The 24,654-nt window shown below is 37.5% G+C and overlaps 2 protein-coding genes across 3 annotated transcripts in view; one reads left to right on the plus strand and one right to left on the minus strand.

Moving 5' to 3' along the window:
- Nucleotides 1-1,471: 1,471 nt before the first annotated feature.
- PSMD10 (proteasome 26S subunit, non-ATPase 10) lies at nucleotides 1,472-9,389 on the minus strand. Of its 2 annotated transcripts, none has more exons than XM_027054936.2 (5): nucleotides 9,200-9,389; nucleotides 6,675-6,773; nucleotides 5,533-5,679; nucleotides 5,272-5,438; nucleotides 1,472-2,423 (listed from the first exon to the last, which is right to left on the minus strand). In XM_027054936.2, the coding sequence occupies exons 1-5, from the start codon at nucleotides 9,311-9,313 to the stop codon at nucleotides 2,270-2,272; spliced, it is 681 nt and encodes a 226-aa protein (XP_026910737.1). In that variant the 5' UTR covers nucleotides 9,314-9,389; the 3' UTR covers nucleotides 1,472-2,269. The 2 variants fall into 2 exon arrangements, with proteins under 2 accessions (XP_026910737.1, XP_026910739.1); XM_027054938.2 differs by having other exon boundaries at nucleotides 2,282-2,423; nucleotides 5,351-5,438; nucleotides 9,200-9,386.
- Nucleotides 9,390-9,466: 77 nt separating this feature from the next.
- ATG4A (autophagy related 4A cysteine peptidase) overlaps nucleotides 9,467-24,654 on the plus strand; it is a 56,731-nt gene continuing 41,543 nt past the window's right edge. The window contains exon 1 of the mRNA XM_027054934.2: nucleotides 9,467-9,624. Within this exon, the coding sequence (XP_026910735.1) occupies nucleotides 9,615-9,624 (10 nt within the window). The 5' untranslated portion in view covers nucleotides 9,467-9,614. The remainder of the gene's footprint in view (nucleotides 9,625-24,654) is intronic.

Consider the following 24,654-nt stretch of genomic DNA (forward strand, 5'->3'; position numbering starts at 1 on the left):
TATTTATAAACTATATAATGTGGGAGAACTATACTGGTTATAGAAACCACATCCCCTGAAAACTGACTCAGTATTCTTTTTTTTTCTCTTGACTGGGTACTCTTAACCTTTTGGCGAGTCACAGATCCCTTCGAGGATCTGATGAAAGCTACAGAGCCCTTTTCGCAGAAAAATGCACATACAAATTTCTGCAGTAGAACTGTGAGCCTGGAGCCATAGAACCCAAAACAAGGAGCCCCCACTCTGTATCAGATTTGCTCACAGATTGACCTGGGGGCTATATAGTGTTAATAGGACACAGAAACAGAAAGCAGCAGGCACAGCCATGTAATGAATTCATTGTAGTCGGTATAGTTAAGAAACTGGGAAATCAAAACTTGGGGGTCATACAGTTACATTGCTGTGTCTAAAATTATGAAGTAAAATGCTGATTTACCCTGAATATCATAAAACTCAAATTGCGGGTTCCGTCCAAGGTACTTAGAATTTTTTCCATTGTTCCTATTTACTCACATCTTTCAACTTCTTTCCAGTTAAGCTTTGCAATTAAAATTCTTTTTCTTCAGTTCATTTGGAAGTGACTATAAAACCTGCTGACATTAAATCAGCTTCATCTCTATTGGGTTTCCTTTATGAACAGATAACAATCTGATCAATATCCAGTGCCCCTAACATCCTTAGTTTATACAAATCAGTGATTTATTGTTAACAAACCACTTCACTGAAAATGCCAATAGCCCACAACTTAACTGAGGCTTGGTTCCATCTGTTTATTATTAAAGAAGATCAAAGATCAGTTTTCTTTCACACCCACAAAGCCTATTACCTCAGACTAATAAAGTCAGCGTTTACGAAGAGTAAACGCCTTCAGACCCGACAGGCCCAATTAGACACAGCTTAACTCTCTGATCACGCTAAAAAGGATTGGAAAGAAATGATTTCCCCTGTCATCATTTTTAACCCTGGCATTCAATAAACAGAAGTTTAATTCCTTAAGAAGATGCCTCCCTGATTAATATTTGTAAAGATCAGTGCTCACAATATTTATGTAAAAGTTTTGCCTATCAACGACATGGTTCACGCTTACAAAACTCATTTTAGCTACTGGGTTGTTAAGTCTCTGACCCCAAATTAATCCAAGTTTGTGGGCTCACCTGGATCACTTACTATAAGCAATATTTGCAGCATAAGATTTAAATTAAAAAAATAATTTGAAGAGCCACTTGGGAGTCCATTAGAGTTTACGACTGGTAACCATTTGAGTTGTTTCCCTAAATTGAACTCAAGGTTCCACTTACTTTCTTTTGCTCCACATTTAATTAGCAATTCAGAAGATGAGTATTTTTAAAGATTTTTAGTGGCAGTTCAAGCTTCACGAATTTTATGGACTTTGGAGTCGGCAAAAGCGAGAAATGTCTTTATGAAGGATTTTAAGGCTTGCATGAGTTTCTAACAGATTTGAAAGAAAAACTGGAAGATTCTAACATTTTATTTTTGGTTTTTGAAATACAAATCAGAACTCATTTTTGTTACATGTAACAAGCTTGACATTTCTTTGCAGTACAGGACGGTGACTTAATATAGGTACTTTGAAACTCCCTTTTTAAAAACAACACATTTTATTTTGGAAGAAAAGGGCTTATTAAAAAGATGCACGGGTACACAGGCTGTTATTTTTCATTATATTTTAGTGTTTATGAATTCCGAACTTGGGTAGCATGCCTTCCAATGGAAAATTGGTCCTTTAAAATATATATGTATTCCTCCTGTAACAAAAATAAAGTTGCAGTGTACCGTTGAGAAAAACAAATATTTGGTATAGGCTTCTGAGTGAGCTTGAGAGACAAGTCAGGATGTGTTTTGACCAGACAGGGGGAACATTCGAAAACCTCCCTAGGAACTCGTGGTGGGACAAATGGCCTGGTGCTACTGGGGTTGTTCTACCTCACAGGGGACTCGAGGGTATGCGGGAGGGTGCCAAAGACTCACAACAGCCACAGAATCGCTTACTCAAAATTAACCAAGATTCAGTACAGAATCATACACAACAAAAGTAAAACAATCTCAACAATTAATCTATGCCTGGAAAGCAAGTTGCAAGCTTGGACCAAACACCTCAGCAGGAACGATACTCGACAGATTTATAGGACACTGAAGATGAGAGAAAACCTCCATCATCTTCAGATGGTGCCTGGGGCACGAGTACATTAGCTTCCAGGGCACTGGGGACAAGCACAAGACGCACACAGGAAGAATGAATCTGAGCTGCTTAACTTTCCACCATCCTCTTGAGTATTAAACCCAGGCCACCTTTGGCCACTTGCAGTGGTGTCTTTTCTTCTTTATTCTCAATGTAAATACTTGCTCCTTGGGACACCAGCAGTTTTGCTTCTTCCACTCTCTCTTCGTCACAGGCTAAGTGTCTGGAATTGAAGACCACAAAGACTGATTACTCCCTACCAACTCCATGTAACGATGAGGATTTCCTGATACATGGTCTGAACTGCACATTATTAGGGAGTATAGTACCAGGGTATTTAATCAGGAAAGGAAAATCAATTTGCCTGGGAAGGACCGCTCGTAAATTAAAATTCAGTGGAACGGCCTTGTTGTAATACCCGATCATAAATCATAATTCTGGACACATTACAGAACAAGAAGGGATCGAAATGCCAGCCTAAGAGCAACTTCCATGTTTTATGGAGATTAGGGTGTTTTTTAATTTTTTAATTTTTAAATTTTTATTTAGTTTTTTAATGTTTTTTAAGTTTTATTCATCTTTCAGAGACAGAGAGCGAGCACAAGTGGGGGAGGTACCGAGACAGAGGGAGACACAGAATCTGAAGCAGGCTCCAAGCTGTCAGCACAGAGCCCCATGTGGGGCTCGAACCCACAGACTCACGAGATCATGACCTGAGCCAGTCGGACGCTTAACTGACTGAGCCACACAGGCGCCCCTGAGATTAGGGTGGTTTACACCGAATGCACACAATAATTCACGGCTAGAGTTTAGAAAAGCCCCAATCTGCATAACAGGCTAATAGCAAGTTGTGTGGTTTAAATTTTTCAAAGAACCATTTAAAAGATTTTACCTCATTTGATCCTTATATCCACCTTGTAAGTCAGCACAGTACTATTATCACCATTTTACAGTTGAAACTGTGACAGAAGTTAGAGTCCTTGCCTGTGATGACACAGCTGAGCAGTAACTGAGGGGAAAACTTTGGCAGGCACTTACAGTTTATCAGGCAGGGTGTTAGGCACATCTCATGTTATTTTATTTAAGCCTCAAAACAATGTAGTGGGGAAGGAATTATTCTTCTCATATTACAGATGAGGAAAGTAAGACTCAGGAAGGTTAATTTACTTCTCCAAGCTACCTAATGTAAGTATTTGATATAGTTGGTTAAGTGGCTAAGCTTGAATTGAGTAAACAGTCTCCAGCTATCCCTCAATCCTAGCCTCTTCCCAGGACCCTTTCCTGCCTGACTCTTCGGGTTCCTCCTTGTTATGGAGAAAAGAGCTAGAAATTGCAAGTCTTTCTAAACAGAGTCACTCAGGACTAAAGAAAAGATTTTTATTTATGTATTTATTTTTTAAATGTTATTTATTTATTTTGAGAGAGAGAGATAGAGAGGAAGACCGAATCCCAAGCAGGCTCTGCACCATCAGCACAGAGCCCCACGTGGGGCTCGAACCCATGAATCGTGAGATCATGACCTGAATTGAAAGCAAGAATCGGACACTTAACTGACTGAGCCACCCAGGTGCCCTGAGAAAAGACTTTTAAAACTGAGAGTGAAGTGGTGCCTAGGTGGCTCAGTTGGTTAAATGTCTGATTTTGGCTCAGGCCATAATTTCACCGTTCATGAGTTCCAGCCCAGCATCGGGCTGTGTGCTGTCAGCAAGGAGCCTGCTTCAGATCTTCTGTGTCCCCCCCCCCCACCCTGCCTCTCCCCTGCTCTCTCAAAAATAAACATTTTAAAAACTTTAAAAAAAACTAAGAGTTAAGAAAACGGTACTTAAAAGAACTGAATCTCACTTTAGACTAAAAAGGAGATTCATAGAATTTCTAGTTCAAAAAAGTCACCACCCAATAAGGAAGGAAAGTAGCCAAGTAATGCAGAAAAAAATACCAAGGCAGAGGACGGCCTCAGGTCACACATGTAAATCAATTCCAGATGGATTTGACAGTAACAGTAACTGTCAACCAAAACCAATGCGATGTTAAAAAAAAGCCTATAATAAAATATAGGTAAGTATTTAACTAACTTCAGGGTGAGAAAGGACTTTCTATTCCTGAGGGAAGATGACTAGGTTTGACTGCTTAGAAGTTGAAAAACTTCTGTTCTTTAAAACAATAATGAACATGGACAAACTGGGAAAAAAACAGTTTCAAGTAACAGAGCAGGTTAACATTTTTAGTATGTCAATCAAGGGAGCTTAAAAAAAATCACTAAAAATAATTTAATCCCCCAAAAGCAAACAGAGAAAGGAACCCAAAAAGGTACAAGTTAGAGAAGAAATCTAATTAGTTGAAGGCATTAAAAAACGTTTAACCTCCCTGAAAATGAAAAAATATAAGTGATAACTACGAGGCAACATGTCTGATAGAACAAAAGAATAGTTCTAGTGTTGGTGAGGGGGCAATAGGCACCCTCAAACTGTTGCTGGAAGGGTATAATGATACAATTCCTCTGGAAGCAACCTGGTAATACCTAGCAATACTCTTAAAATGTGTGTATTTGTTGACTCAGCAATCCTACTTCTAAGAGTCTATACTAAGATAATTATAAGCAAGAGGGCCAGAGATTTTTGTATGAACTTGGTCAACGTGGCATTATTTATACTCATGGAAAACCCAAAAAAGCTTAAATGTGCAGGAAGAGGAGTGATTAAATTTTGGCACATCCATAAAATGGAACTGCATATGGCCATTCAAAAACATTTTAAAAATAGCAACATTGGAAATGCTCATGATATACTAGGTTAAAAAAACAAGATATAATTACGTACATAGCATTATCCCAATTTTGCAAACAATTTTTTTAAAATATGCACATTTGTGTACAAAAGAATGGGAGGAAATATATAAAAAATGACATAGGGAATTTTAATTTTCATCTTCACACACCTGTGTACTTTCAACTTTTTTTTTGGTCATACACATGTATTACATTTCCAAGCAGAATAAAAAAAGAAAACGATGTGTAATTAGTGCAAGAAGGCTAATGTCAAGGAGAATACAAATGACTGCTACTTGTCACTTACAGAGGAGTGTTACCCTCAGTGTCTTGGATATTTGTGGATGCTTTGTAGTACAGAAGGATATGAATCATCTTCAAGTTACCCTTGGCTGCCGCCCGGTGCATTGCTGTAGCCTCATAATGGTCCTTCGCATCTGGATTAGCCCCGCCTTCCAGTAACATGACAGCAATCTGGACCAATGGAGGAGAAAACAACGCAGGCATCGGTTTGTGGCCATAGACAGCTTCAGAACTCAAAAACGGCAGCCAAGGAATGGAACCCTACCTCATGTCTGTTTTTGGAAGCTGCATAATGTAGGGGAGTACAGCCATTTTGATTGACTGCATTCACCTGGGCACCTTTACCCAGAAGGGCTTTTACAATCTCATCCCGGCCAGCAGACGCAGCAATATGAAGTGGAGACCAACCTGCCTGTGAAAGAGGTAGGCAGCACAAAAACGGGGGGGGGGGTGAGGGTGATAGAGGAAATGCACAGGGATTAATACTAGCATGCAGGTAAGGTTTACACAAAGCTGTGTGTGAACGGTTTAAGAAAATAACATTCTTTTTCCCTCATTAAGCACTGCAGAGAATGTGGGCAGTAGATGCATACAAGAGGGGAAAAAAACCACCCATAATCCCCTAACACAGAAATAATTATATATATATATATGTGTGTGTGTGTGTGTGTGTGTGTGTGTGTGTGTGTATATATATATATATATATATATATATATATATATAAAATGTGTTCTCAAATTGGGATGGCAGGATATAAAGTTCTGTGAGTTTGCATTTCCCACAATGTCCACTTATCGTTTTGTTGTGAGACTTTTGCACGTTATTCTTTGGATTCTTATGTTTATTGCTTGCATATTATTTTATTGTAGAGATATTCGTACTGTACTCAACCATTCCTGCATTAAATTGTTTTTATTTCTTGGCTATTATAAGTATTATTTCAGTGAGTATCCTTGAAGAGGAATCTTTGCCTACAAAAAATTCCATCCTTATTCTTCACAAGTTTTATCTTAATAGAGCCAATATCATTACAATAAATCTCTCTATAACAACAAAAGGATATCCAAGCCCTAAGTATTCAGGTCATATTCACCAAAAACAAAACAAAATAAAAACAAAAAAAACAACACCCCCCCCCCACAACTTCCCAACATAATAAAAAGGATTTGCAGTATTATAGCCTTAATCTGCGTGTTAACCTTAACCTCCAGGGTTTGAATGGCAGAATGAACATTCTAAAATAAGGCAACCTCTAGTCCTGTGCCTGGTCACCAGGGCCCCTTGCTGTGACTGCCTAGTCATAAAGGTTTCAATTTTGTTTGTGAGCTTAATATTCAGTTTTCAGTGAACACTAGACTAGAGGCTACAGATAACTTGAGCATTTATCAACTCTGCCTGGTCCTCACATCATCTTTATCATTCACGGGCACTCCAAGTTGCAGCAAGAATTCAACAATTTCGGTATGTCCGGCTGAGCAGGCCCAGTGCAATGCGGTTCTGCTGTCCTGCACGGGAAACAGAGAAGTGAGAAGATCAACATTCTTGAGATGAAATAGAAGGTAAGAAAGCATAAAAAATTAATATTGAGGCCAGCAAACCTACAGTTTGGAAACAAGAAGTAGAGAGCCCTGGACCCTCAGGTCCTTAAACTATATTACTTATTGCTGTAAGAGACACCAAGGTTTTAGTAACATGGAGGAGAATCCACTGACAGGTGTAATTCTGTGCAGAATACAGCCATGAAAATGGCAGAGCAAGAAACTGATTTCAAGGCTTGGCAGAAAAAAAGCTTTGGCTATTTACTGTTACATTATTTATGTTCTTTTATACCAGGCACTGCACTAGGAGTTTTGCAAGCATCATCTCATTTAATCTCCATGATCCTGTACAGTGGACATGAGCCCCATTTTACAGATGAGGAAACTAAGAATCCTCAGGGTAAGCAATTCGTCCAAGGTCACATAGCTATTAAATGGTAAAGCTGGAACACAAACCCCTGTCTGACACAAAATTTATAGATACTCTGGTAAAAAAAAAAAAAATAAACCTTAAAAAAAATTTTTTTTAATGTTTATTTTTTTGACAGAGAGAGAGCACGAGAGCAGGGGAGGGGCAGAGAGAGAAGGAGACACAAAATCTGAAGCAGGCTCTAGGCTCTGAGCTGTCATCACAGAGCCCGATGCAGGGGTGAACTCGCAAGCTGTGAGATCATGACCTGAGCTGAACTCAGACGCTTAACCAACTGAGCCACTCAGGCCCCCCAAGAACAAATGAATCTTATGGGAAAGAAATGTCTATACAACTAGTTGAGATTATCCACATAATCATTTAAAAATCATGCTACCCACAAAATTAGACAGCAACGTTGCTTTTAAAAAAATAATAAGCTAGGAGTTAGTCATTTCTCTCAAAGGGAATTTCCTTTTTGTAGTGACAGCTGTATTTCTTAGCTCTATGGAAAAGAATGTGGTATTTCAAACTTTATTATAAAATAATTTCAAACACATAAAAATAGAGGGAATATAATAGAAACCCATATGTTTATCACCTAGATTTAGTATTTTGTCATATTTGCCTCACTTAGTTTCCTCCATGACATTTAAAAAAAAACAAATCCTAAATATTATGACTTTTCATCCCTAAACATTTCAGTATCTAAAGAAGGATGCTGTCTAAAATAGCTATGAGACCATTATTACACCAATAAAAATTAACACTAACTCCTTTATAACATCTAAAGCTGTCTGTATTCAGATTTCCCCAGTAGTCCCCCAAATGTTTTTTTAACAGTTGCTTTGCTTCCATGAGGCTCCTTACAAGGCCCATAATTTGCATAGGATTGTTGGTTCTTAAGTCTCTTGATCTTGAATAGCTTCCCTCTTTTTTATGCCATTGAGTTGATGAATAGATTATTAAAACTTCATTTGACATTATTAAGTTAAATTAAAAGTATTAAAAACGATCAGATCATAATGAAAGTAAACTAAATAAAGATAAGGCCATTTTCAGGTTAAGCAATAAAGGAAAGTTCCAGAGTAAAGTCTCCTGACTTCTACTCTTCTCAAAGACACAAAATGGGGATTCACAAGTATATGATGCTGTCTGACTAGTGCTTAGCAGGGTGCCTGTCATGTAGAATGCAATCTATAAATATTTGTTGGTTTGTTGAGGTCACAGTGAATCTCTCTAGAAACGCAGGGTCAAAGCATGGGGGTCCCTTGAGCCGAAGAGCAGATTTCCCAAAGTCCATTCACTTTTGTTCCGCCTCCGCCTAAGAATGCCCCTTCACCCTCTAAGAAAATCTCACTCACCCTTCAAGGTTTAACCAACCTTCTCTCCTTTGCAAAACCTTTCCAATTACAACATTCACTCTTCTGAGGGAGACTGAATCAGGTCCTGCCATTCTATGTTCTGAAAGCCCCACGTAAACTTCTCTCCTGAGTATTCGTAGGACAATGCTACCGGACGCATGATCCAGGGTTACTTTAACAACGTGTGCTTCTTCCACTGGACCTTATCCCCAGCTCCTACTAAACTGCCCTCCAGAGAATTGGCTTTCGGTTACATATGTTTCATTGTATACATTTACTAGAAAAAGTAAACAAACACATTAAAAAAAAAAAAAGCTTTCCATCTCCTCCTCACGGGTATCTCAAAGAGTAGGCATTTCTGAGAAACGCGGTAAACGTTCTAGAAATATCCAAAATTTAGCGTGCTTAGTATGGGCCTCCTCTTCCCCCAAATATTAGAGGTTTGCGGGGCTAGCTCCTACCGCCCGATCCCGAGTCCTGAGGTGACCCCGGGGAAGGATGGGGCGGTGGGGGCGGGGATCTGGCCCTCAGGGAACCGGCCTCCGTCTGGGCCAGGCCAGGCGGCCACGTTGGGCCTGGTCGACACGGCAGCCTGCGGAGAGGCCCCAGAACTCCTTTACCTGGTCCGTTCTAGTAGCCAGGGATTTATCAGACAGGATCCTCTCCTTCAACTCCTCCAGCTTCCCGCTGTAGGCCAGGTTGCAGACCATTAGGTTAGATACACACCCCTCCATTTCGCCTTTCCAGGATCTCCGTGCAACACCGGACCAACGACCGCCTCACGTCCCCAGCCTTGACTGCCAATCAAAAGAGCCGACAGAGTTCCACCAATCACTGATCCTTCTCGTGCCTTTGCCCCTTTCCCACCGCGGGGCGCCTCTGGGAGTTGCAGTTCGAGGGCAATTCCGGGAAGGGAGGCGCCTTTGCGGCGGTCGCCGGCTCTGCCCCTAGCAGTGCGGAACTACAAGTCCCAGGGTCCTTGCGGCCGCCGTAGTCAAGTGGCCGGTGGAATTGGCCCAGGATGACAGCTGGAGAATGGAGTCAGGTACGGGGAGCGGCTTCGTGTGGAACCGGGGTGGGTGGTCACTGTTGGGCCATTGAGTCGGCCACGAGAAACGGGTACGGGGTCCTGGCAAGAGAGTTATGGGAGCCTGAAGGTCCTGTCCCACGGGGGCCCTGTGACTTGCAGTGGCAGGCGGAAGGGACAACAGTAGGAGCTGAGGACTACCTCCTGAGCTTGTGCGGATGGCTGTGGCTACCCTCCCCCTCTCTGCCGCCACCAAAGGAGTGGAAAGAAGTAGGGGTTAATTATTCTGACATATTGGCGGAGCGGCATCAGGGCAGAATTCTGTCACAGCAGTGATGGCATATGCCTCCATAGTAAGGTGATGTGCCAGGGTGATGCCAAAGGCAGGGTGTGAGGCCGTAAGAGCCACTTGATATCTAATTGACCTCGGTGAGTCCATGGCCTGGTGACATCACAACTCGATGAGAGTCTTGATATTGTGGTATGGTGTTGGCCCTTTAGTGTCATGATAACAACGATGGCCTGGAGGCTTTGCTAGAAATATTAAGCTAATAGTGTTTCTATTTATGGAAATCCCAAATAGTGCCATAGCAGAAGAGATGCAAGGCTTATCCTTTATAGGCATATCCAGGAGGGCGTTATGCCAAAACTAGGTAATGATAAGAATACACTCAAGAAAGAGACTGATAATGTTTGTATGTATCCTCTTATAGTGTAGAGCAGGGCTTGGCAAACTTTATGTGAAGGGCCAGATAGTAAATATTTTAGGTGTTGCAGGCCAAAAGGCAAAATTGAGGATAATTTGTAGGCACGTATATAACAAGACAGAAAACAAATTTCAACAAATGTTTATTGATGAAATTCAAAAATAAAATAATAGTTGAGTACTTGTTTTGTAATACAGGACTACTAATAAGAATAATGGAATTCTTTTTTGGGGGGATAACATTTGGTTTAATTGGGGATTACAGTCAATGTTCCCCATTTTAAGAATCATGTCAAATGTTCATCTGTTAATGCTGATCCGTAATGAGATTTTTTATTTCATCTTTGTAAACGTCTCTTCACATTGATAGGTACTGCCAAATACTGATATCAACCGACAAACATACCCTTGTTAACTTTTATTTGACTTTTTAAATTTCAGCATAGCTTTAGTTTTATAGAAAAGTTGCAAAGATAGAGCAGAATTCCTGTGTACCCTTCACCCAGTTTCCCTTACTGTTCCTTTCCTATTTTTAACAGCTTTATTGAAATATTTTTTACATAGAATAAAATTCACTCACTTCAAATGTACAATCAAATGATTTTTAGTAACTTTACTTAGTAGTGCAGCCATCCCCATAATCTGTTTTAGAACATTTTCACTCTCCCAATAAGATTGCCCTCATGCTTATTTATAGTTAATTCTTATTCCCACTCCCAGCCCCAGGTAACCACTGGTCTACTTTCTGTCTCTATAAATTTTCCCTTTTTTGAGATTTCATCTAAATAAAATCATACAATATGTGGTCTTTCATGCCTGGCTTCTTTCACTGAGCATAATAGTTTTAAGGTTCATCCATATTGTAGAATGTATCGATACTTCATTGATTTTTATTGCCAAACAGTATTCTACTTTATAGCTATAACACATTTTGTCTGTCTACTTACTAGTTAATAGTTTGTTTCCAGTTGTTGGCTATTATGACTAATGCTGCTAAGAACATTTGTGTGCAGGTCTCCCTGTAGACATATGTTTTCATTTCTTATTGGTAGATACCTAAGGGTGGAATTACTAGAACATATGGCAAATTTACGTGTAACTTTTTAAGAAGCTGCAAAACTGTTTTCCAAAGCAGCAGCACTATTTTGTTTTTCCCCCAGCAATGAATGAGGGTTTTTGTTTCTCCAGATCCTCACCAACATTTGTTATTGTCTGTCTTTTTACTATAGCCATTCTAAATGGGTATGAAATGATAATTCATCTGGTTATAATTTGTATTTCCTTAACAACTAATGATGATGAACATCATTTTATGTGCTTATGAGTCAGTTGTGTATCTTCTTTGGTGAAGTGTCTGTTCATATGTTTTTCCCACTTTTGAATTGAGTTATGATCTTTATTACCTTTTTATTGTTGAGTTGTAAGAATTGTTGATGTATTTTAAATGCAAGTCCCTGCCAGATGGATGATACGTGGATATTTTCTTCTTGTCTATTGCTTGTCTTTTCATTTTCTTAATGGTGTCTTTTGAAGTGCAAAAGTTTTGAATTTTGGTGAGGTCCAATTTGTAATTTTTTCTTTTGTAGGCCATGCTTTTGGTGTTATGCATTTAAAAAATGTACAATTTGATTATTATTGATGTAATTTAGAGTTGTGTTACCCTCACTTCAGTCTTAGCTAAAAGATTTCCATCCCCCCAGAAAGAAACTTTGTGCTCATTTTCAGTCACTCCCCATTTCTACCCCCTGCCTTAGGCAACCAATACTTTCTTTTTCTACGGATTTTCTTTTTCTGGATTTTCACATGAACAGAATGACACAATATGTGGTCTTTTGTGTCGGCCTTCTTTCACATAGCATGTTTTTGACATTTATCCAAATTTTAGTATTTATCAGTAACTTTGTTCCTTTTTGTGGCTGAATAATATTCCATCGTATGGTTTTACAATATTTTATTTATCGGTTCATCAGTTGATGAGAATTTGGGTGGTTTCTACCTTTTGTTTATTATGAATAATGCTTCCCTATGAACATTCGTGTGCAAGTTTCTGTGCAGACATGTTTTCATTTCTCTTGATACATACCTACTTGTAGAATTGCTGGGCCACAAGGCAACTCTATTTAACTTTGTGAGGAACTGCCAAACTGTTTTCTACCACCTCGGCACCATTTTACATTCCCACCAGCAATGCATGAGGCTTTCAGTTTCTCTGTATCTTTACCAACACTTGTTAATGTCTACCTTTTTTTATTATAGCCATTCTAGTGGGCGTGAAGTGGTATCTCATTGTGACTTTGTTGTTTTGACTTGTGAGAGCATGGGAAGTGTATAAAGCATGTGGACATTGCTTTTGACTCAAACAATGTTAGTTGTTGAAATGACTTTCCTGCAGTGTAACTTCCAAAAAGAAGGCTGTTTGCCTTGTTATTTTAGATTGGATTGATTAAGGAACATTATCAAGTCTTCAGCAAAAGCTAATTTCCAGAGCCATTCAGTGTTTGATAATAGTGGTTGAGGGCAGTTTTCCCAGCAGTTAAAAAATGTAAAAATCATTACTACCTTGTTTATCATAGAAAAAAACACAAGTGGACTTCATTTGGCCTGCCAGATGCTAGTTTGCTGATGGGCTGATGTAGAGTAAAAGTGTCCTGTATGTAGTAGGTATTCAGTAAATGTTTATCTTGTTGATTACAGAAATACAGCAGGCTTGGTGTATGGTATTCACACAAGAGTGAATATAGTAACATTTTACCTTAATAATACATCAAGGAATTGGATTTGATTGCTAAAAACAGCTGGAAAAACAATTCGAAGTACCTCTCCTACTGAGTGACTTGTTTGGGTAATCTTTTATAGATGATGTGCTGTACTTTTATTTTATTTATTTTTATTTCTTTTTTTTAATTTTGATGCAACATGGCAGTTAACTTTCAATTCTGAGTCCCTTAAGGCTAAGGGTAAGGTACCCCTTGGCTTTTTGAAAGCTGAAAGGTAAACAGATGTATAAGGGAGAAGGTCCCTTTTGTCTCTGGCCCCAAGTTATGAAGGAACAATGTGGTTACTGTTTATCTATCAGGAGTCAAAGAGGCCCCTGTTGGGACTGACTCCCTTGCTGCTCTTATGATTGAATGTTTCCTATTGGCTTTTCTACTGGTCACCTAGATTGTAGGTCCTAAAACATGCCAAGTTCATCTTCTGGACTTAATAATGTTAAGGATAACTAACATTTATAGATCACCTGTGCCAGTTATTGGTCTTATCTCATTTAATCCTTCACAACAACCTTATGAGGTAGGTACTATTGTCCCTCCAGTCCCTGCCTATTTAAAACTGAGAATGCTGGTTCAGAGCATTGACGTAATCTAACATGCCTAAGGCCACACAATTTAGTAAAAGTTGGAGCTAAAGTTGAAATCCAGGACTATTCTACCCCAAAGCCCTAGCACTTAACCACTGCAACATACTGCTCAGTATTGCTAAAGATGAAATTATGTATTAATGAAAACTTCAGATGATGCAATACTAATTCCTGTAGCTCTTTGGGCTGTAACCCTACCTCTGATTGTAGGGAAATGACATGTTTTTCACACTCTAGAGCAACGCTGTTGTATAGAACTGTTTGTGATGATGGAAAAGTTCTGTATCTATGCTCTTCTAGTTTGGTAGTGTTAACTTTAAAAGTGGCAGTGATTTTAACAGCAAATATAGGTTTATTAAGGAATAGCAGAGAATCACAATTCAGGACATGCAAGCTACCGCAAAACCATAGGCAAGTCTGGAGAACAAAAGAGAGGAAGGCTCTTTTTGTAGAGGAAAAGGGGGGAGTTGGTAGGAGCTGTTCTAAGCAAAAAGTCCATTGGGGTAACCTGGGAGTTTGAAGTGTAGTGGCTTTTTACTGGTTGAATTGTGAGTCTCTCATTGGCTGGTCTGGTCCCACCCAAGGAGAAAATCGTTCTTCCTCCTGCTGGGATAGTAACGTATAGGCTTCTTTCTGATGGGAATACAAGATAGGTCTCTTCCTGTTGGGGGTCTGTGATTGACACACCTCCCCTTCTAGCCTCTTGATTACATTTTATTGATGTTTCCCTTTTTTAATTTTCACAATCGCCACTATTCACATTGAACACTTGAAATGTGTCTAGGAACTAAAATTTAAACTTTATTTAATTTTAATTATTTTAAATTTAAACAGCTTCATGTGGCTAGTGATTATCATTTTGGACAGTGCAGAGAGAGCTAATTTCCCCCCAGGTGCTCCTTTCTAATTAGAAAGGTGATAAGTATCACAAAATATTTTACTCAGTGCAAATATTCTTTTCATAGCATAACTGGAAATGAAAATATTCTATAGTGAAGCAAACCTGAGGATACCTTACACAGGGTGAATGTGAATCAATTAACCATATAATAGTCTCAGGGATATATTCTGGGTTAACTAGAATGAAACTCCTCCATCCCTACCACTTACTGGATAAAGTTTGAACAACTGGCATGAAGGTACTTCGCAATTCATTTTTCATTGTTTAAAGATGTAATTCGTTTATGTGGCTTATTGCAAACATAATTGACAGTTGCCTGATTTAAGAGGAGACGTTTTAATCTGTGGCTCTAATTTAAAAAAAAAAATTTTAATGTTTATTTTTAAGAGATAAAGAGAGAGTGTGAGTGGGGCAGGGACAGAGAGAGAGGGAGACACAGAATCCGAAGCAGGCTCCAGGCTCTGAGCTGACAGCACAGAGCCTGATATGGGGCTCGAACCCACAGACTAGCAAAGTCATGACCTAGGCTGAAGTAGGACGTTTAACTGACTGAGCCACCCAGGTACCCCTAATATTTTTTAAACACGTTTTGATCTTACAGGTAAATGTCTTTGGTGTTGCATGTCACTGGCCTATATAAACCTTCCCCATTTAAAATCTGTCCCTTCAGGGGTGCCTGGGTGGCTTGGTCGGTTAAGCGTCTGACTTCAGCTCAGGTCATGATCTCACGGTCCGTGAGTTTGAGCCCCGCGTTGGGCTCTGTGCTGACAGCTCAGAGCCTGGAGCCTGTTTCAGATTCTGTGTCTCCCTCTCTCTCTGCCCCTCCCCTGTTCCTGCTCTGTCTCTCTCTGTCTCAAAAATAAATAAACATTAAAAAAAAAATTAAAATCTATCCCTTCATAAAACTGGCTGTTATAATAAAACATTTTATTTATTTGTTCCTTGGGTTTTAGCTTCCACTTTCTTCTTTCTGAGTTATTTGCCTTCTAAGTGGTTTCTTTTAACTTTTTATTATCAATAATAAAAGACTCACAAGTTGTAAAAATAGTACAAAAAGTCTCCATATATTCTTCCTCCAGTTTACCCCAGACATTTTATATAATCATAATACAATATGAAAAGCAGGAAATTGACACTGGAATGATGTGTGTGCACAGTCTTGTGTTACTTTATCACATGAGTGGATTTGCGTAACCATCACAGCAATCAAGATACAGAAATATTCCATCACTAGAAAGCTGCCCTTTTATGGTCACACCTACCACTAACTGCCATTGTCTGTACCCCTGACAAATATTAATTTGTTCTCTCTCTGTATAATTTTGTCATTTTTTGAATTTTATACAAATGAAATCATAAAATATGTAACTTTTCCAATTTTTTTTTACTTCATAAAAATGACCTTCAGATCCACCCAAGTTGATAGATATATCTATAGTTTGTTTTTTTTATTGCTGAGAAGTACTCCATGCTTTGGATATACCAAAATTAGGGTTAGGTTGAACCCTTCTACTATTGAGGGACATTTTGGTTTCCAGTTTGGGGCTACTATAAATAAAATTGTTATGAACACTTGAGTATAGGATTTTGTTTGGACCTAAATTTTCATTTCTGTGATATAAATGCCCAGCAGAGCAATTGCTGGGTCATATGGTAAGTATATGTTTAGTTTTTAAAGAAACTGACAGACTTTTTCCAGGGTGGCTATGCCATTTTGCATTCCTATCAGCAGCGTATGAGAGTTCCAGTTTCTCTGCATCCTTGCCAGTACTGGTATTGTCATTGTTTTATTTGAGCCATTCTGATAGGTGCATAGTGCTTGATACCTTATGATTTTATTTGAATGTTTCTAATGGCTAATGATAGTGAACATTTTTTGTGTGTTTGCCATCCCTGTATCTTCTTCCATGAAATGTTTCTTCATGTACTTTGCCCATTTTCTAAATGCATTGTTTGTTTTTTTTAACTGTTGAGTTTTGAGAGTTCTTTATATAGTTTAGATACAATGCTTGGTCATATGTGTAATTTGCAAGTAGCAGTCTGTGGCTTGTCTTTTCATCTTATGAATAGGATTTTTCACAGAGCAAGAACGTAATTGTGGTGAAGTCCAATTCATCGATTTTTTTTCTTTTATGGATTATGCTTTTGTTGTTATGTATAACTTTTAATTAAGCCCTGGATCTCAAAGATTTTACCTAGGTTTTTTCTAAAAGATTTATAGTTACATTTTACATTTGAAGTCCATGATCCATTTTTTTTGTAATTTTTGTATATAGTGTGAGGTTTGAGTTGAGATTAAATTTTTTTTAATGTTTATTTTTGAGAGAGCATGTGCGCGCGAGCAAGGGAGGGCAGAGAAAGACGGAGACCAAGGATTTAAAGTGGGCTCTGTGCTGACAGCAGAGAGCCCAATGTGGGGCTTGAGCTCACAACCACAAGATCATGACTTGAATTGAAGTTGAATACTTAACCGACTGGGCCACCCAGGTGCCCTGAGATTAACATTTTAAACTATGGCTATCCAATTGTTTCAGTTTCATTGAATTGCTTTTGTACCATGGTAAAAAAAAAAAAAAATGAGTATGCTGAATTCGAATAGGCCTATTTCTGGGTTTTCTGTTCTGATTCATGTGTCTGTTTATGTGTCTGTCACTCTGCCGTACTCCAAAGTCTTCATTACTATAGCTCTATAATAAATTTAAAAGTCGGGTAGAGTGATTCCTCCTCCTTTATTATTTTTTCAATATCGTTTGTTTCTTTTCCTGTTCCTATACATTTTAGAATAATCTCGCCTATATCTAAAAAATATTTTTTGCTAGGATGTTGATAGGAATTATATTTGACCTGTATATCAGTTTGGGGAGAATTGACATCTTTACTATGTTGACCCTTCCAATCCGTGAACAGTGAATATCTCTCCATTTATTTAGATTTTCTTTCATTTCTTTTATCAGCATTGTGTCATTTTTAGCATTGTGTAGTTTTCAGCATACAAGTCCTGTACATAGTTTTTGAGAATTATTACTATTTCATTTATTTGAGTGACTCCTAATGGTATTGTATTTTTAATTTTGGTTTCCATGTGTCCATTGCTAGTAATGCAAATGATTTTTGTATGACGAGCTTGTACCCTGCATTGTTGCTGAATTTCCTGACTACGTTCTAGGAGGTTGTTTTTATTTATTTATTTGTTTTGGTAGATTTCTTAGGATTTTCTTTGTAGACTATCTTGTCATCTGCAAATAGGGACAATGATGTTGCTTCCCTTTTACTCTATAGGAGTTTTATTTATTTATTTTTCTTCCCATATTGTTCTGTCTAGGACTTCCAGTATTGTGTTGAATAGTAGTGGTGAGTGCTTGCCTTGTTTCCAATCTTAAGGAAGAAGTGGTTAGTCTCTCAGCATTAAGTATGATGTTAGCCGTAGGGTTTTTGTTTTTGTTTTTGTTTTTTTGGTAGATATTCTTTTTAAAGTTGAGGCAATTCCTTTTCAGTTACTAGTTTTCTGAGGATTTTTATCACGAATGAGTGTTGAATTTTGTTAAACAGCCTCTTCTGTATCAGTTGATATGACCATATTATTTTTCTTATTTAGTCTTAATATGGTGGATTACACGGATTGATTTTCAAATACTGAACCAGCTTTGTATCCCTAGAATAAACCCACATGGTCATATAGTGTATAAATTTGTTTATATAGTGCTGAATTCTATTTGCCAATACTTTGTTAAGGATTTGTGTGTGTGAATTCATGAATGATATTGGCTTGTTATTTAATTTTTTGTGCTGACTTTGTCTAATTTTAGTACCAATGAAATGTTGGCCTTATGAGTTGGGAAGCATTCACTCTTCTATTTTCTGGAAGAGATTGTGTAACATCAGTATTAATTCTCCTCTAAGTGGTTGGTGGAATTCTCCAGTGTAACCATTTGGACCCAGAGATTTCTTTTTTTTGGAGTTTTAAAAGTGCAGATTCAATTTCCGTAATAGTTATAGGGCTACTCAAATGATCTATTTCATATTGGGTGAGTATGTGTTTACACTTTTCAAGACATTGGTCCCGTCTACCTAAATTGTAAATGTATATGTGTGAATTTGTTTGTAGTATTCCCTTATCTTTTTGGAGTTTGCAGAGTCTCCAGTGATATCCCCTGTCTCATTCTGATATGAATTTGTGTCTTCTTTCTTTTTTAATTTATCACTCTTGCTAGGAGTTTATTTTATTGATCTTTTCAAAGAATCAGCTCTTTTATTTCATTGATTTTCTGTACAGATTTCTAAATTTTTTTTAACATTTATTTATTTTTGAGAGACAGAGAGACAGAGCATGAGCGGGGGAGGGGCAAAGAGAGAGAAGGAGACACAGAATCTGAAGCAGGCTGCAGGCTCAGAGCAAGCTGTCAGCACAGAGCCTGATGCGGGGCTCGAACCCACAAACTGTGAGATCATGACCTGAGCTGAAGTTGGATGCTCAACCGACTGAGCCACCCAGGCGCCCCTGTACTGATTTCTAGTTTTAAATCTTATCAATTTCTGCTCTTATCTATTATTTCCTTTTACTTCCGTTGGGTTTATTTTGCACTTCTTTTTGAGGTAGGAAATTATATTTTTTAATTTGAGGCTTTTCCTCCTTTCTAAGGCAAACATTTAGTGCTATAAATTTCCCACTCAGCAGTGGTTTTAGCTGCACATGTCACATATTTTTATTGTGGTAAAAAATGTATAATATGAGATCCACCCTCTTAACAAATTTTTAAGTGTACATTACAATATTGTTAACTATAGGCATGATGTTGTATGGAAGATCTTTAGAACTTTTTAATCTTGCATGACTGAAACTCTATACCCATTGAACAGCAACCCCCCCCCCCCCGTTTCCCCCTTCACACAACCCCTGGAACCAACCCCTGGAAACCACTGTTCTACTTTCTGTTTCTTTGAGTTTGACTACTTTAGGTACCTATGTAAATGGAATGAGGCAGTGTTTGATGATCTTCTGTGACTGGTTTATTTTACTTACCATATTGTCCTCAAGGTTCATCCAAGTTGTAGCATGTGACAGGATTTCTATTTATATAGTAGACTAATATTCTCTTGTATGTATACACCACATTTAAAAAGAATCCATTCATCCATTGAAGGACATTTAGGTTATTTCTACCTATTGGGTATTGTGGATAATGCTTCAATGAACATGGCAGTGCAAATGTCTTTTCAAGATTCTGATCTTAGTTCTTTTGGATAAATACCCGGAAATGGGATTGCTGGATCACATGGTAGTTCCATTTTAAATTTTTTGAGGAACTGCCATAGGGTTTTACATAATGGCCATTCCATTTGTTCATTCCCACCAACAGTGCACAAGGCTTCCAGTTTCTCCACATTTTCACCACTACTAGTTATTTTTTATTTTTTTTATAATAGTCATCCTAATAAGTATGAGGTGATTTTGCATTGTGGTTTTGATTTGCATTTCCCTGACAATTAGCAATGTGGTTTTCATTTGCATTTTGCTGACAATTAGCAATGTATAGTATCTTTTCATATGCCTGTTAGCTATTTGTATGTCTTCTATGGAAAAATGTCTATCTAAATCCTTTGCTTGATGTTAAATAAAGTTATTTGGGTGTTTTTGTTTTTGCTATTGAGTTGTAGCCGTTCCTTACATATTTTGGATATTAACCACTTATCAGATACATGGTTTGAATATATTTTCTCCTATCCCATAGATTGCCTTTTCATTCTGTTGATTTTTTTTTTCTGAATAGAAGCTTTTAAGTTTGGTGTAGTCCCACCCGTCTGTTTTTGTGTTGGTTAACTGTGCCTTTTTTTTTTTTTAGTGTCATATTCAAAAAGTTATTGCCAAGACTAATGTCACAAAGCTTTTGCCCTGCTTTCTTTGAGGCATTTTATAGTTTTAGACCTTATGTTGAAGTCTTTAATTTTGAGTCAATTTTTGTGTATGGTGTAAGATAAGGGCCTGATTTTTCTTTTGCATATGAATGTTGTTTTCCCAACATTGTTTGTTGAAGAGAGTATCCTTTCTTCATTGTGTACTCTTGGCATGCTTGTCAAAGAACATTTGGCCATATATGTGTGAGTTTATTTCCGGGCACTATGTTCTATTTCATTGGTCTATGTGTCTATCTTTATGCCGGTACGATACTGTTTTGATTGCTGTAAACTTTAACATATTTTGAAATTAGGAAATGTGTGGCCTGTAGCTTTGTTTTACTTTCTCAAGTGTCTTTTGTCTATTGAGGTCCTTTGTGGTTTCAAATGAATTTTAGCATTATTTTTTCTATTTCTGTAAAAATGCCACCGGGATTTTGATAGGGATCACATTCAGTGTGTAGATTGATTTGGATAGTGTGGACATTTGCACAGTATTGTCTTCTAATCCATGAACATGGGATGTCTTGCAATTTATTTGTGCCTTTAAATTCCTTTCAGCAGTGTTTTGTCATTTACAGTGTACATGTCTGTCACCTCCTTGGTTAAATATATTCCTAAGTATTTTATTATTTTTGATGCTATTTTAATGGAAACATTTTCTAAATTTTTTTCCAGATAGTTCATTGTTATTATATGGAAATATAACTGATTTTGTGTATGTTCATTTTGTATCCTGAAAAAACTTAATATTTAGAGTGTATGCTAAATTCACTTATTAGTTCTAACAATTTTTGTGGAGTCTTTAGGATTTTTACATGTAAGGTTATGTCATGTACAAACAAAGCTAATTTTATTTCTTCCTTTCTGATTTAAATGTCTATTTATTTACTTATTTATTTGCCTAATTGCTCTGGCCAGGACTTCTAGTACCAGAGTGAGTAAAAGTGGTGACAGTGGGAATCCTTATTTTGTTCCTGATCTTAGGAGAAAAGCTTTCAGTTTTCCACCATTGGTATGATGTTATCTATGGACTTTCTATGTGTAACCTTTATTATTTTGAGGTAATGGCCTTTTATCCTTAGTTTTTAAAATTTAGAATACTCAACGTTTCACCATGAAAGGGTATTGAATTTTGTCAAATGCTTTTTCTGAATCTATTGAGATAATCATGTGATCTCCCCCTTCATTCTGTGGATGTGGTGTATCACACTGATTGATTTGCATATGTTGAGTCATCCTTGCATCCCAGGACAAATCCTACTTGGTTGTGGTGTATGATTTTTTTATGTTTTTTTAAATTTTATTTTTGAGAGAGAGAGAGACAAAGTATGAGCAGGGGAGGGGCAGGGAGAGAGGGGGATACAGAATCCGAAGCATGCTCCAGGCTCTGAGTTGTCAACACAGAGCCCAACGCAGGGCTCGAACTCACATACTGTGAGATCATGACCTGAACTGAAGTTAGACGCTTAACCGACTGAGCCACCCAGGCACCCCGGTGTATGATTTTTTTAATATGCTGTTGAATTTAGTTTGCTCATATTTTTGAAGTTTTTGCATCTATATTCATTAGGGATGTTGGCCTGCAATTTTCATTTCTTCTAGTGTCTTTTTCTGGTTTTGGCATCAGGGTAGGGCCAGCCTCACAAAATGAGTTTGGAAGTATTCCCTCCTTTTCAGTCTTTTGAAAGAGTTTAAGAAAAATTGGCTTCTGAAATTACTTTTAAAAAGAATAAAGTTAATTAAAAGAATGAACTTAAAGTTAATTCTTTAAAAGAAGTTAATTCTTTTTAAAGTGTTTGATAGAATTCACCAGTGATTCCATCTGGACCTAGACTTTTTTGTTGTTGTTGTTGTTGGGAGTTTTTTTTTTTTTTTTTTTTTATTACTGATTCAATCTCCTTACTAGTTATACTTCTGTTCAGATTTTCTGTTTCTTCATGATTCACTATTGATAAGTCATATGTATTGAGGAATTTAACCATTTCTTCTAGTTTGTCCATTTTGTTGGCTTATAATTGTTCGTAGTAGTTTCTTATAGACCTTTTAATTTCTGTGCCATTGGTTGTGATATCTCCTTTCATATCTGATTTTATTTATCTGGGTATTCTCTTTTCTTACCTATTGTAGCTAAAGATATGTCAATTTTGTTGGTATTTTTATTTTATTTATTTCTTTTTAAAAATTTATTCATTTATTTTGAGAGACAGCAGCATGAGTGGGGGAGGGGTAGAGAGAGGGAGAAAGAGCATCCCAAGCAGGTTTGGTGATGTCAGCATATGGAGCCTGATGTGGGCCTCGGATCTCACGAACTGTGAGATAATGACCTGAGCCAAAATCAAAAGTCAGATGCTTAACCAACTGAGCCACCCAGGTGCCCCTTGTTGATCTTTTTTAAAAAACCACCTATTAGTAATTAATAAACATGTAGCCAGACTCACCAAAAAATAAAAAAATAAATAAAATAAGGGAGGGAGGGAGGGAGGGAGAGAGAGAGAGAAAGGACTCAAACAAAATCACAAACCAAAGAGGAGAAATAGCAACCAACACCACAGAAACACAAACAATTTTAAGAGAATGTTATGAAAAACTATATGCCAACAATTTAGGCAACCTAGAAAAATGGATGAATTCCTAGAAACATGTAACCTAAAAAAACTGAAGCAGGAAGAAATAGAAAATTTGAACAGATTGATTACCAGCAAGGAGATTGAATCAGGAATCAAAAAACTCCCAACAAACAAAAGTCTAGGTCCAGACAGCTTCACAGGCAAATTCTACCAAACATTTAAAGAAGAGTTAATACCTATACTTCTCAAACTATTCTAAAAAATGAAAGAGGAAGGAAAACTTCCAAATTCATTCTATGAGGACAGTATCACCCTGATACCAAAACCAGATAAAAATACCACACACACACAAAAAGAGAGAACTACAGGCCAATATCTCTGATGAACATAGATGCAAAAATCCTCAACATGATACTAGCAAACTGAATCCAACAATACATTAAAAAAATCATTCACCATGATCAAGTGGGATTTATTCCTGGGATAGAAGTCCAGTTCAGTATTCACAAATCAATCGACAGGATACATCACATGAATAAGAGAAAGGATAAAAACCATACGATTATTTCAGTAGATGCAGAAAAAGCATTGCACAAAGTACAATGTATACTCATGTCTAAAAGCCAAAACAAGCTTGAAAAAGAAAAGCAAAGCTGGAGGCATCACAATTCTGGACTTCAAGTTATATTACACAAAGCTGTAGCCATCAAGACAGTATGGAATTGGCACAAAATAGACACATAGATCAATGGAACAGAATTTAAAAAAACAGAAATAAACCCACAATTATATGATCAATTAATCTTTGACAAAGCAGGAAAGAATATCCAATGGGAAAAAGATAGTTTCTTCAATAAATGGTATTGGGAAAACTGGTCTGCTAACATGCAAAAGAATGAAAATAGATCACTTTCTTACAACATACACAAAAATAAACTCAAAATGGATTGAAGACCTAAATTTGAGACCTGAAACCATAAAAGTCATAGAAGAGAGCACAGGCAGTAATGTCTCTGACATCAGCCATAATAACATTTTTCTACATATGTCTCCTGAGGCAAGGGAAATAAAAGTAAAAATAAATTTTGGGGACTACATCAGAATAAAATGCTTCTGCACAGCAAAAGAAACAATAAACAAAACTAGAAGGCAACCTACTGAATATTTACGAATGACACATCCAATAAAGGGTTAGTATACAAAAAAATTAAGAACTTATACAACTCAACACTTCCCAAATAATCCAATTTAAAAAGGAGAAGACATGAACAGACATTTCTCCAAATAAGATCTACAGATGGCCAACAGACACATGAAAAATGTTCAGCATTGCTTGTCATCAGGGAAATGCAGATCAAAACCATGATGAGGGGTGTCTGGGTGGCTCAATTGGTTAAGTGTCTGACTTCAGCTCAGGTCATGATCTCACAGCCTGGGGATTCTAGCCCCGCGTTGGACTCTGTGCTGACAGCTCAGAGCCTGACTCCTGATTCAGATTCTCTCTCTCTCTCTCTCTCTCTCTCTCTCTCTCTCTCTCTCTCTGCCCTTCATCTGCTCACACTCTGTCTCTCTCTCAAAAATAAATGAAGATTAAAAGTTTAAAAAAGAAAACATAATGAGA

Source organism: Acinonyx jubatus, chromosome X, assembly GCF_027475565.1.
Source record: "Acinonyx jubatus isolate Ajub_Pintada_27869175 chromosome X, VMU_Ajub_asm_v1.0, whole genome shotgun sequence".
Lineage (NCBI taxonomy): Eukaryota > Metazoa > Chordata > Mammalia > Carnivora > Felidae > Acinonyx > Acinonyx jubatus.

What these genes read in the sequence shown, in the direction of transcription:
- PSMD10 (XM_027054936.2), bottom strand. Translation starts at nt 9,313, where the DNA reads ATGGAGGGGTGTGTATCTAACCTAATGGTCTGCAACCTGGCCTACAGC. An exon ending in CCGTGAATGATAAAGATGAT is followed by an intron (nt 5,680 to 6,674) that starts GTGAGGACCAGG and finishes CCTCTTTCACAG; the next exon opens with GCAGGTTGGTCTCCACTTCA. An exon ending in ACTGAGGGTAACACTCCTCT is followed by an intron (nt 2,424 to 5,271) that starts GTAAGTGACAAG and finishes CTTCAATTCCAG; the next exon opens with ACACTTAGCCTGTGACGAAG.